Source organism: Phoca vitulina, unplaced genomic scaffold (genome assembly GCF_004348235.1).
Source record: "Phoca vitulina isolate PV1807 unplaced genomic scaffold, GSC_HSeal_1.0 scaffold73, whole genome shotgun sequence".
NCBI classification, from domain to species: Eukaryota; Metazoa; Chordata; class Mammalia; order Carnivora; family Phocidae; genus Phoca; species Phoca vitulina.
The window spans coordinates 4923792-4937804 of NW_022589776.1; the positions used below are offsets into that span (position 1 = coordinate 4923792).

The 14013-nt window shown below is 46.1% G+C and overlaps 1 protein-coding gene across 2 annotated transcripts in view; it reads left to right on the forward strand.

Moving 5' to 3' along the window:
- The window catches only part of BRINP2 (BMP/retinoic acid inducible neural specific 2), a 105289-nt gene that overhangs the window by 48690 nt on the left and 42586 nt on the right, over nt 1-14013 (forward strand). For both annotated transcript variants that reach the window (XM_032393472.1, XM_032393473.1), the window contains exon 2: nt 5303-5649. In XM_032393472.1, coding sequence (XP_032249363.1) covers nt 5381-5649 — 269 coding nt within the window. In that variant the 5' untranslated portion in view covers nt 5303-5380. The remainder of the gene's footprint in view (nt 1-5302; nt 5650-14013) is intronic.

Genomic DNA, 14013 nt, shown 5'->3' on the forward strand with positions numbered 1-14013 from the left:
ACAGGATCTAGAGTAGGTGGACCTGGATCTGCTGCTGAACCATATGATTGACCTCTGCCTTTCACCCATCCATTCCTGGCCTCAGTATTTTCATCTGCTAAAAGGGGAACATAAAATCTGGAAGATGAAGTTCAAGTGTAATTTTGTCATCTTGTGCTTTAAGAGCAGTAACCACCATGCACACACTAAGTGATTTATGCTGGCATTTATTAGTGACATGAGCAATTTTGTTACTTATAATATTAATTTCCCGTCTATTTCTCCTTCTCTTCTGGCTTCTAACAATAGCTTAGCTTGGCTGTACCCTCCACTCTTCCGGTAGGTGACCTCTCCTCTAGAATGATTCTCAAAGAGGAGACTCTCCTTCTGTCTCCCTCACCAAGATTTAGTGCACGAGCAGCGGCTGCCTCAAATCCTAACTGCTTTACATATCGACACACCCAGCGTGAATGGAGACTGAGACCACCAGGAGGATGCAGCACCGTCCCCACAGGTGCTCATCTGGGTGACGGTGTCAGAGTGGTGGAGCTCTGGGTCTCACAAGCTCTCCCATTTTGCAGGCTGCCCTGCCTACTTCTCATGCAGCTTTGTCGGTACTTGATTTCCTTTAGTGGCAAAACCGTAATCCATTTCATTCACGGCTCAGCAAACTTACTTTACTTGTGCCTTTGGTCCAAAGCTAATTTATTATTGGTGTCGGTGTAAAACTCTGTCTTAAGTGTATAGTGTAAGTGAAATGGAATTATTTGGCTTTCACAAGGAAATTTATAATTTTTTTCCTCAAGGAGCTAGCTCGGCCATGACGTTAAGACATTCACATGTAAATGAAGGTTTACTTATGTAGCCAGCTTTAGGATAAAACGATCCTTGGAAGCATTGTGGGGAAGGTGCTAATTGTTTTAACCACTGAATATTAGCCACACCCCCAGAAGCCACGAGAATTTCGATAGTTAAAATTTGCTGGACATTTGCTGTTACCAAATTTCTAGTGATATTATTTGTGGAGCATAAACAGGAAGTGGCCCAAAGCTGTTCCCTCAAAGAGCCTAATTTTCACACAACTGTCAAATGCAGCAATTATTGTATCTTCTTTTTTTTTTTTAACACTTTCTAGAGGTTTTTTTTTTTTTAAAGAAAGTTTTGAAACCAGTTTAAAACTTCTCTTTCTTTTTTTTTTTTTTTTTAAAGATTTTATTTATTTGACAGAGAGACACATGGTGAGAGAGGGAACACAGCACTGGGAGAGGGAGAGGGAGAAGCAGGCTTCTCGCTGAGCAGGGAGCCTGATGCGGGGCTCGATCCCAGGACCCTGGGATCATGACCTGAGCTGAAGGCAGACACTTAATGACTGAGCCACCCAGGCGCCCCAAAACTTCTCTTTCTTAAAGAGAGATTTTTTAGTCAAAACGTCTTCAGAGCCCGAGGAAAAGCAATGAAGCAGAAACCATATGATTCCAAGGCCAAGTGTATCAGAGATGCAGTCAGCACTGAATTCAGGCGTTCTTGCTGCACTCAGCAGACTTGGCCCGGCAATCAAAACCATTTGATTGTAAAGCTGATACTCCTATAACCAGGCAGGTTCCAGTACGTTGTGAGCTCTGAAAAAGCATAATTACAAACACAGAATGACAAGAAGCACACACTGACTTAATAGATCTCATTTCTTTCTAAGAGCGCACAGCTTTTCACACCTGTCCTTAGAAAACTCTTGCTCGGCATGGGAGGTGGTAGCCACCACCCCCAAGCGATAGCACAGGGACAAGAGGTTCAGGGGCTGGGCCAAGGCCACATGTTGTCCCTGGCTCACCGTGATCCCTCTGTAAAATGCACGGGATTGGTTTATCACAGACATTTGAGGACTGACTATGTGTGAGGGCTGGAGTTACAAAAACAAATATCTGACCTCTGACCTTGAGGGGTCTGTAATCTACACGGGGTGGGAGGTGGGAGGGGGAGGTGAGCAGCCTCACTCTGCTTGGGAAACTGCCACGCTAGCTTTTTCACCTGCCGGGAATAACAGCTGGTCTTCCTCAGGGAGCGCGGAAACCCCTCACCAGACCAGGCTGTGCGCAGAATGGGAGAGGGGTATCGCCATCTTTCATGTTGTCTGTATTATTTTCCTATTGCTGTGGAATGAATTACCACAAACTTTGTGGCATCGAACAATACAAATTTACGATCTCGCGGTATCAGGTAGGGGTTAGCTGGGTCCCCTGCTCACGGTCTCACCAGACTGAAATCAAGGTGTCAGCCAGGGAGGCGGTTCTTACCTAGGGTTCAAGGTTCTCTTCCAGGCTCATGGGGCTGTTGGCAGAATTTGTTTTCTTGTGCTGGTCTGAGTAGTTCCCATTTTCTTACTAGCCATTGACAGAATTGCTCTCAGTTCCTAGAGGCTACCCTCAATCCTTTGCTGCATGACCCTGGAAGGCTGTTCACAGCATGACTGTTTGCCTTCTTCCAGGTCAGCAGGAACTTGTCCCTCTGACACTTCACTTTCTTTTAAAGGGGGGGGGGGGGGGTCTCATTCTCCTGATTTGGTCAGGCCCACCAAGGATACTTTCCTTTTTAAACAACTCAAAGTTAACTGATTAGTAACCTGATCATGGGAGTAGTATCCCACCATATTCACAGGTTCTGCCCACACTCAAAGGGAGGAGATTATGCAGGGTGTGCACAGAAGGACATGGGAATCTTGGGGGCTGTTTTCAAATCCTGCCTTCCACAGTGTTCTCCCCTCGTCAGTGCATTTCCACTTTGCTGTGTTTGCTGCCTTGGCCTGTGGCGTCAAGTAGCCCCAGTCTCCAAGATGAAACTTCTCCCTCCCCCACCATCAGTATGCTTTTAAAAACTGAACAATATTCTATAAGAGGAATGAATCACCAACAGAGTTTCAGATAATGCAATGAACCCTTGCATTTGTATTATCAACGCTTAGCATAGTGTCTGGCATTTTGGAGTTCCCAATTTATGTTTCTCAAGAGATGAATGTGTGAATGATTAAATGAGAAATATTTTGGGCATCCTCATCAGATTACATTCTGTAAAAAAAATTCCTGCCCCCATGTGCAAGGCTACTCCTTTTAGTTTATATCACTTTTCCCTGATTTAAAAGTAATACATTGCTTGTTATAAAACACTTGGGGTTTTTCTTCCTTCTATGATTTTATTTTTTATATTTAACTTCTTAATCCATCTGGAACTAATTTCCCAATATGATGTTTAAAATATTCTATCCCCTACCCAATTAGTCTGAAATGTTTTTATATATGTGTGTATATTCTAAGTTCTTGTTTATAATAAACTCTATTTTTGTTTATTTTGTTAACTCTATTTTGTTAACAGAACTCTATCTGTTCTACATCATTGATCTGCCCATCCAATTTGTGTGCCAGTAGCACCTATTTTAATGATTAGAATTTTATAATACGTTCTAAGACCCAGTAGGGCAGGTGTGACCTGATTATTCTTCTTTTGGGCTTCTCTCTCGACCAGCTCATGAAACAAGGGTCTGTCTTGCTGCTTCTCCAGCTCCCTAGGTAGCTTAGCCTTCTTTGGTAAGATCTAGATATGGAGCCAGATAGATCTAGGTTCACATTCTACCTCTGCATCTTCCTAGCTCAACTCCGCTGAATCCCAGTGAGAAATAAACCGATAACAGTAATGCTATATCACAGAGTTACTGTGAGAATTAACTGGGGCAGCTTCTAAGAATCACCCACCACATAGTAGGTGGGCAGTCCCTCCTAGCTGGAGGGATGTGCAGATGCTCATGCTTCTGTCCCTTCATCTTTATGAGCAGGGACCACAACTCTTTTGAAAGCACAAATGCTGAGGCTTGGGTCTCTCAGACTCCGGCCAGCCTCTAGGCTGGGAGTATCCAGCATTAATTCTTGGCCCTGCCTCTGAGTAGCTTCTTCAGGACTCATACTGGTCCGAGGGAAGTTTGTTGAACTGGAGCCGTTACAGAGAACACGGTGGACTCTGAGAGGGGGCATGAATGAAATACTGAAGCCCACTTGGCCTGCCCTTACAGGACCCTGGAAAGTGCCAGAGAATTAACACCCCCTGCTTCATCCTCAGGGAGCCTATCTTTGGTTTTGGCAGCCAGAGAAAGTTCTCAAAGCCACAAATTACAGGCACTGGGGTTGGAAATCATTCCAGCACATTCTAGCACTGAAGTGGTGTCGGCGAGGGGGGAGAGGCGAGACTCTGACAGCACATGCTGTTAAAGATCAAAGGAATGAATGCAATTGTAAGGACCCCCACAGTCTGCATCTGCCCAGTGGTTTATAAAGATGGTCTAGTTATTCTTAGGCAAAGTGCAGGCATTGGAAATCAAAGGCTTGTGAGGAGTCCCAAGGCAGCCAAGAGTTCTGAAGGCCAGAATCTTCTTTCTTGGCACCTCCCCTTCTACTCAGAGAAGACAGGGTACATACTCATTCACTCCTTCAAGAAGGGTCTCTAAAGCCTTGCTGTCTGCTCTCAGGAGCTAGGATAGAAGAAGGGTACCCAGCCCTGCCTTCAGGGAGCTTTCATGCTGTGCGGAGAGACAGAACAACAGGTGTCGCGTATACACGGATCTGCTCTCTGCTGATGGTGATGGGCAATCTGATTTCCCGTTCTAACTCCATTCCTGCATGGCCTTCTGAAAGAGAAAGGATCAGATATTGGAAGCTGGAAGGATTCTTAGATTTTATGTAGTCAAGCTTCTTTGTTCTTTGTAAGACAAAACTAAGCCCAGAGGAGGGAAGGAATGTATGTGCTCGAGTTCACCCAGCATCATGGCAGCCCTGGGACCTCACTACTTTCTCTGCCCCACAATTTGCCACCTGAGAAGTGGGGCGGCTGTTCACCTTCCCTCAGCTTCTAGAAGCAGGCGCTCTGTGGGGCTATTACTGACACATAGTGAACATTTTGAGAGAGGAAGACAGAAGCAGCAGATGGTGTTGAGTCAACATAGGAAACACAGAAGCAGTTTACTGTAAAGGTTGGTCAGATGACCAGAGTTCAAAATTCTGGTTTCTTCACTTAAAAGCTGCATGAACTTCAGCCACATTCGTCCTCTTCCTCAACCCCATCTTCACGCCTGCAAAATGGTGACGGTGGCGTTCCCTCGAGGAGTGTTTTAAGACTTAAAGCAGGTGTCCATCAAGCGCTCTGCTCAGTGCCTAGACTGCAGAGGTGTTGTTAGCATAAGGGCTTTCTAGAACGGGCCCTGCCCGACGCGGTCCGACGCGCACGGGCCGCTGGGCCAAGCGAGACCAGGGTGCTCCGCTGACATCTCGATGTTGGACTTTTCTAGTTCCGGGAGCCCTGGAGGAGCGGCACAGAGGCGGAGAGCGTGGCGAGAGAATGAAGAAACCAACCGGCCGGGAGAAGCATGAGGCGGCAGTGCGGCACTCGGTTTAGAGGGCTCGGGCCGGCGGCGGCCCCATGGGCAACCCTGCTGGCGCTGGGCCTCCCGGGCTGGGTGCTGGCGGTCTCGGCCACGGCCACCGCGGCGCTCCCCGAGCAGCATGCCTCCTCCGCCGGCCAGCCGCCCCTGGACTGGCTCCTCAGCGACCGCGGCCCGTTCCACCGCGCTCAGGAGTACGCTGACTTCATGGAGCGCTACCGGCAGGGTTTCACCACCAGGTACAGGATCTACAGGTGAGTGGGGGGGCGGGGGGATCCCCCTGGCTTGCGGCAGGGGCGCCCCTCAGAACCCCGGCCAGCCCGGGCCGCTGCGCGGGGCTCCGCCGGCTGAGCCCACTCCCGCGCCCCCCAGACTGAACTAGAGGGGCGGGTGGGGGAGCGGCCGGCCGGGAAAACAAGCCTACCATGTTGGTTTTTAAAAAAAGATAAAAAAAGAAAGAAGAAAACACATACAAGCTGGAAAACCTGCTGATGCCTCCTGGGGGAACATAGCAAAGGGTTTCTATTTATAGGTTGTGCTGCTTATAAATTGAGGACAAATCAGGCGGCATGGAGTCAGCGTGTGGCCCGTGCTGCCGCAGGAGGTCAGAGTCAAAGGCTGGGGCCGGGCTTTAACTAATGGGTTAGATACTTTTATGAGTTTTAATTACCTAGCCAGGCAAATGAAGGAGGGGCAGCTCCAGCTCCTCTCTGGGAGGTCTGGAGAGACCTGCAGGGTCAGGGGCCAAGCCTGCCTTGACCCTCGGCCCCACCACAGCCTCAGCTGGCTTTGCCTGTGGAAAAGGGCTGGATCTTCTTGGCCCTTTAGACCTATCCTTGGGAGCATCAGAGCTGAAAGTCAGACATGAGACTGGCCAGGTCCATCTGATGAGGGATAAACCAGGAATATATTCCCAGCTGCTGGACTAGCACTTCAAAAGGAGAAAGTTTCTCGAAATCCTCACCTCCGTGACCCAGAGAGCCTCAGGGCTCCTGGGAGTGCATCTCTGAATAAAAACTTCTCCTTCATCCCTCTGCCCACTCACCCTGTTGTCATGGCTCTTTTGTCCTCTTCACCTTGCCCATGGTCTTCAGACAACCCTGGGAGCTTTGCTGAAGTTTTTTCCTTTTATCAAAGACATTCATTTTCCAATTACAAATGAGTTTCTAAAAGCAACAAAAAGAGAGAAAATATGAAAAAGCACAAAAAGAAATAAAACCAGAAAAATCACTTGTTCCTTTAGCAACTAGAGGTTGCTATTATTAACCTTTTGGCGCATGGACTTTTAATCCTATGAACATACTGAAATTTGGGGCCCTCTTGCTCAATCTAGCACTTCACATGTCTTATGCACATCAGCTCATTTAATCCTTATAAGAACCCTATGTTGGAAGAACAATTATTATCCACTTTTTACAAATGAGTTCAATGAGGTCCAGAGAAGTTAAGGAACTTGCCGAAGAGCATACAGCTAATAAAGAGTGGAGCCAGGATTAGCTTCCAAGTCGTCAGACTCCAGAGTCTGGGTTCTAGAAACATTTTTTTTTGTTGTTTCTGAGAGTTTTTTTTTTAAACTTCTGCAATAACCATGCAGTCTGTTTGGGCTAGTATAGGGTCTGAGAAATAAGGTTTTAGGGTATTCATCACTGGAAGACTCCCCAATTTACCATTGGGGCAGCCATTTACAGAGGCAGTTCTCCTGGTATGTGATTCGCACACACGGATGCGGATAGAGCAACAAGATCATGTGTCTGAGGGGCTGGTACTTCATGGGTGCAGAGGTATATAGGGATAAAGTCCTGCTCTCCTTTCAGACCATTTCTCTTCTACTGTGCTTGGATCCGGTCTGGTCTTGGAAGAGATTGCAGTTCACGCTCTGCTTCAGGGGCTCCGATCCTTGCCATACTCCAAAGAATACAAGAGAAATTTGCTAGGGCCACTGAGGCAGGATGCAGCCAAATCAGGCTGGGAGAGGCAGAGTTAACACCTGCTCAAGTGAAGCTAAATGAGCAGAAGAGGTTAACTCGACTTTCAGTAAATATATAAGAAACTGTACATATGCCCCCCACAAATTTCCTATAAGGTCATTCAGAATGATGCTTCTCTTTTATTAAAGAACTTTTTTTTTCTTTTTTTCCATCTTTTTTTTTTTAAGATTTTTATTTTATTTTTTCAACAGAGAGAGACATAGCGAGGGAGGGAACACAAGCAGGGGGAGTGGGAGAGAAGCAGGCTTCCCACGGAGCAGGGAGCCCGATGTGGGGCTTGATCCCAGAACCCTGGGATCATGATCTGAGCTGAAGGCAGATGCTTAATGACTGAGCCACCCAGGCGCCGCAAGAACTTCTTTTTTCATCCAGAGAGATACAGAGAGAGAGAAAGAGAGAAAATCTACCCTAGAATTATTTAAGCAGCAAATCCCTCCAGTCCAGGAAAACAAGATTTAATTTACCTTAGACTTTTCAGTTCATCCCAATCTTTTGGAAGCCCTGTTATCACCAAATAGATATGTATATATTTTAAGTATATTGGAACTGAAATGTTAGGCCGAGGATCCCAACACCACCATTCACTTCAAAGGGCTATAGAAACTAGAGGGAATAAACCATCACGTTTCTTCTACCTCAATAGATTTTTCTTCTCATGGAGCCCCAGCCCCAAGCCTGGCAGCCACTGGATGCCTGGGTGGCAGCTCAGAGCCAGTCCATGGGGAGTGTCTGTAATCACTTCTGTACCATCAACCGTTCCATCAGTTGGTAATGGTTTCCTGATCATTTACTGTGACAAGCGCTTACACTGTGCCATTCTGTTTCTCTGGGGTCAGTTATTGCACATGAACCTGTACTTGGGGAAACAGTAACCAGTCATTCTGACAGGAATGCAGCATTCTGATGTGTGACCCTTTGGTGGGGTGAAGAGAGAATGGTCACTCACGGCTGCTCCAGGAGCATTCTGGGAGTTTTGCCTTTAGTTATTAAGCAAAATGGTGGACCCATGGATACTGTTGTAGGGCTCTATGTTATCTCTGTGGGAATTCATTTTTATCCCTTCCGCTTTTGACTCTAGTGGCAGTTCTCTCTGGCAAATGCAAGACCTTGCTGACTCTGACGAAAGTGGTCACAGAAAACTGGTAGAATATACACTGAGAGTCATCCCCAGTGACCAGAAGGGCATTTTGTCTAGAAGGGCACAGGGAGAAAAGGTGTACAGAGAACATCAGTCCTGGGTTTCGAACAGCATTAGTCTTTCACTCGTTTCTTTAAGAAAGCTTTCTGTACGTAAAATTCAGATGGTGTCTACCTGTGCCTTCCATAGAAGAAAGGAGATGAAGAGTGGTGGGGGAAGAATAAGACTTTCCCGTGGGGCAGAAGCACATTTGCTCTCTCACACAGCAGGAGGGAGGCTCTCCTCTTCTTGTGTGTGAATAGATCATAACCAGCATACGGCAAGGTTCTAATGTTAAGCTCTGAATCCCACCTATTCTTACTTGGATATCAGAGTGTGCGCTTAACTTTGGGAAGAGGACTGGTTGTTGTAGAATAGCTTTGGCCTCTAACTGTGGGCCCCTGGAGATTGTTGCCCCGTCCACTTCAAGTTTGTATTCCTGTAGGCACAGGTGCTTCAGAGTCAAAGTTCGGGAGCCAGATGACCTGGGTTCGAATCCTGGACCTGCAGCTTACTAGCTGTATATTGTTGGGCAAATTACTTAATTGCTTTGTCCCCCAATGTCCTTATTTATAAAATCAGGACAATAATAGTTGCCTAGTGGATTGATGTGAAAATTAAATTAGTTAATTGATGTTAAGCACCTAGAACAGTGTTTAATAAATATTACCTATTACTGGATTGTCCTCAACAAATAATAGCCGATGAAAGAATGGTATTGAGATGAGAACCATGGAGCTATTGTTGTAATAATGTCTGCTGAGGGCTTCACACCAATAAACTATATGGCAAGGAGAAAAAAAAGTCATTCTCTTGCTTTCCTTTTCAAAGCATATTAACCTTTACCCCTCAATCTATTTCTCTTTGGGAGAGGAAACCAACCAAAGGATGAATGAAATCTCTCTGGGACACACATTTACTGGTCATCACGGGTAAAAATCTTTCTCCTAAAGTCAGGGATTGCTGAGCAGGCCTTCCTTAGGACACCCTCCAGAGGCCAGTCACTGCTGGCTCCCTCTCCTGGGGGATGAAATGAATAATCTCAGGATGGCACTGTTATGAGAAGAAAGACAATATGCACTTTTGTTAAGCCTTCCTAAATAACAGGATGGGCTTGGCTATCTCACCCAACTTTGGGCAAGCTTTTAAATTCCATTAGCCAACCTCTCACCATGTCCTCAAGTCCTTTTAGACCAAGATTTGAGCAATCAGCCCACTTCTCAGACTCTGTCTCTTAACAGGCTAGTCGTAAGAGCTTTAAGCGCAGAGATCTTGTCTCCACTTCCATTTGTGACCTCACTGCCCCCTCCCTTGCTTGACTCCATAGCCCCCACTAGGACAGACACTTAAGTGCTCAACCTGTCACAGCAGTGCTATGAGGCAGATGGGGGCTACTGGGGCCCAAGGCAGTGAGACGGACTTGTTCAAGGTCGGAGAGGTAGCCACTCACAGCCAGAAATAGCACTCGGGGCTCCTGACTTCAAGTCTCCTGCTCATTACTCTAGACCATGCCACTTCCCTCTGACTGGTAAGTGCATCTTCATCATACCACGCAACCTAATCAGGCACCTAAATTGAGCTGATGCAAATGTAAATATGGTTTCTCGAAACACTCTAGCGGTAATGTTCCATTCTCTCCTTGCTACAAATCAAAGTAATGAGCAGTCTGGTTTTTTTTTATTTCTTTTTGTATTAAAGCTTTAATAGAGAGATAATCATGGGATTGGAAAAAATCCAAGCCACTATGATGAAACGCTTGAAACTCGGAAAGAATAAATTAAAATTAAGAAAGAAAAGTTAAAAATCATACAGAACAATGAGCATAATACGGTGATTGGGAGAGAAGCAAAGCTAGGTATAATTCCAAATTATTGATCTTTGTCATTTTTACCCCCATTTCTGTCTGCTTCTCTTTTAGAAAGGAAGGGTCTGGTGATACATTAGAAGCCTTTTGGGAGGAAAACAAACAAAAATGAAATTAAATACGTGTCTTCCTTGACAAAAAAGGATATTATGTTTTGATTGTATTCTGGGCAGATTTTGAGAACCAAAGGAGGACAAAACTGAAAAACAAGAGAGTGGAGTGATACCCAAAGGTGGGTAACACTGAGGCAGGAAATGTGTTTTAGCAGGTGCATCTGGAAACATCCAATAGGGCGAGCAGGGATCGAATCAGATGATGTGGTGAATGAGGGCAGTTAGGGCAAAAGGGCCCTTCAGCAGGCATCGCAGCAATAACCCTAAGAAAAGACAATCTTTGTGCAATTCATCAGGATGAAAAATAAGATTTGGAAACAGCTTACATATGAGGGAAGGGAGAAACAGGAACAACCAAATAGTTGATCCATACCTCTCCGAGTGGCTGGTGCACCAGCAGCATCGGCATGCCTTGAGAGCTTGTACACATTACAGGACCCCAGGGTCTCACCCAAGACCCCCAGAATCACAATCTGCATTTTAACAAGAGCCCCAGATGAACAGTATGACAAGAAAGCTCGAGAAGTACCATACATGATGACACTAAGTGCTTGGGAGGTAGAGAGGAGAACAGGATTGACCAGGGTGGAGAAGGACAGAAGGCAGCATCCCCCATGATGCATTGGAGGGAGTGGGAATATTTACAGGGGATGTTACCAATGACATAGAATAGTAGTCAAGGGAAGTGAAATTCAGGAATTAATAGCGCCAAGGCACATGAACGCATAAAAATAGATCCAGCAGCTGGGAGAAAAGTTTAAAAGCAGAAAAGCCTGGAGGGCCTAGAACCAGCTTGTGGGTGCCTCCCGGGAGATGGAGAGGTGAGGAATGGAGAGCAGCTGTGGAAGCAATCACACAGGAAGAGCTCCAGAGCTGATTTAGCATCCAGACCACGTCTCGCGGACTAACAGATACTGATTTGGATAAACAGCGAACCCTGGGAGAGGCACCATCTCCAATTAAGAGATCACAATCCACATAAATAAACGGCAACCAAAGGCAACCTGAGTCTGCCTGGGTAAATCGCAGTGATTTCCTAGGCGGGCAGTACAGTGGCCGAGGTAGCGAAAAGCTGTGTTATCACGCAGCTGCAGGGCGCCACACGGGAGGCCCTGGTTCTCAGGGGGGTGGCACAGGCAGGAGGAAGGTGAGCTCTTCTGGAGAAATGGCCTCACCCAAGTGAACCGGTTGATCCCTGAACTTCTCACTGGATCTATATTTTGACAACAAGGAAGTTTGTCGGGATGGAAGGAGGGAAGTGAAGGTGTACAAACTAGAAAAAAAAAATTAGAGCAAAATCAGAGGCAAGGTGGCAATGGTGAGCCTGCAATTCTGGTCACAGGCACTATTTCTCCATCCACAGGTGAGGAGGTAGGAGAGGGATGGAACAACACATTGAGAATTTACTTTGATCATGAGTTTGGTGCTGGCTAAATACATTTAGCACCTCTGACACAGAGTATCTAATCTAGGCTAGGGACCCAGCATAAGATCTTCACCCAAGGAATTTCATTCCAGAAATGTCTGGAAGGCCCTTGAATGGGGCCCTGCCTAGCCTCATCCTTATGCCAAATCTATCTCCATCTCTGACATGGAAACACATCACACAATGCTACAGACCCATATGAAGCTTCTCATCGTGTAAAAATAACTGAATGAGAAAGTGTTCTGTTCTCTTGGAGCAAGAAGAAATAGCACATAAACAACAATTGCTACATAAGAGCATAAGCAGAGCAATATTCATTCAGTCAGCATTTCTGAGGGCCAACTCTGTGCTTACGCTTCGACAAGATTCTGATAATAACGCATGAAGAAGGAAGACACAGTTCTTGATCTGATGGAACTTACAGATAAGTACATTTGGAGACGTCTGCACAGAAAGGTCAAAGAAAGCTGGAAGCAAAGGGAAAGCATAGACCAAACTCGGATGGATGAGTGGAAAGTGTCCAGGTGGAGATCTGGGGAATGGGATGGTAACCACAGGAGCAGTAGAATCAAAAACATGGGACTACATGGTGTGGTTTAGAAACTGAGCAGCCACGCCCCTTGCATTTAATATAAATGTCAGGAAACATGTGACTGAGTCCCTCCTTCACCTGCTCTGTCCCACTGTGTCATTTCTGCCAGACCTTGTCCCTCCAAAATGCCAGAAGGGCCCCTTAGACACTGATTTCTGCCAGGGTACAATTTCAAAACACTCTCACCTGGAGGGCCATGTCATTTTCCTATGTTAGAGATGAGTAAAAGGAAGTAAAAGTAATTGTGTCTGGAGAAGGTAGAGCCAAAGGCAGTTCCTTCTGTTTCTACCTGGGAAAAATGGGATGTGAGTGTTCACCTAGTGAGAAAATGGTGAGCTGTGCTGGTAGGCCCAATAAAGCCACTGGTTCATCTGAAAATCCAGCATCATTTATGCTTAAAAATCAGATACAGGGTAGACTTACCATACTGTGTATCTGCTCACTTGGTCCTCTTACAAGTATTTATGGAGAGTCTCCTCTGTGCCATGATTCTAGGCACTATGGCAAGCTACAAAAGAGAAAAAACAGGGTTCTGCTGATGGAAGTCCTGTTTGAGTGACAGTCCACACACCGGAAAACACCTCGGACTATAGCATCTCAAACACTGGAGAGAAGACATCTGGTACCTTCTCCATGACTGATGGACAGATTTGGCCCATGGATGCCACGTCAGAATGAATTCTCAGGATGCCAGTCCCAGGTTCCCCCAGGACAAAATGACTCTTGCCTCAAATTTTCTTATGTCCTTGGGGGCAATATCCAGGTTGTCCACCCTGGCTTGAAACAGGATTACAAAGATGGTCTGTGAAAAGAAAATGTAAAAATACAAACGTGCAAGAAATGGAGGGAAAATCCAGGATGGCCAAGGGGAGGAAAACAAGATCAGTTTTGTTTTCAGATGAGATTTAGTAGCAAGATCTTGAGTCAGTCAGGCAGAGAAAAAGAGGATTAATTTTTGCTTCCAGAAATAATTAATTTTATTCATGAATGAATTGTTACTTAGAGCCGTGTCCATGTAGAGACGAGGGAGGTAGGCTTCATCTAGAAACTATCATGACACGGATGCAGGCAGACGGGGACACTGGCTAGTCATGTGGTCTTTTCCTTTTCCTTTTTTCTCCTCAAGAGAAGAGCTTCTTCTGGGTCAGGGATTCTCATTTTTTTTCTTTATTCCTCTTCTGCCACATTTATCCCACCTTGGGGCTTCCCACATCTCCCACAAGAAAATTATTTCAGTCCATGTTGCTTAGAACAGTGAGTGGCACGTGGCGGGACATCTCTTCATTCAGCATATATTTATGGAGCACGTGAGTGTGCTGGCCTGGCCACAAGTGCTGGGGGCACAGTGGGGAAAGAGACGTGGTCCACGCCTCATGGGGCTCTGCCCTCCAGGTTGACTCCCAGGAGCAGGTGGTTGGAGGTGGGGAGGTCTGTGAAGCGGTACGGGGGCCGCCTGGG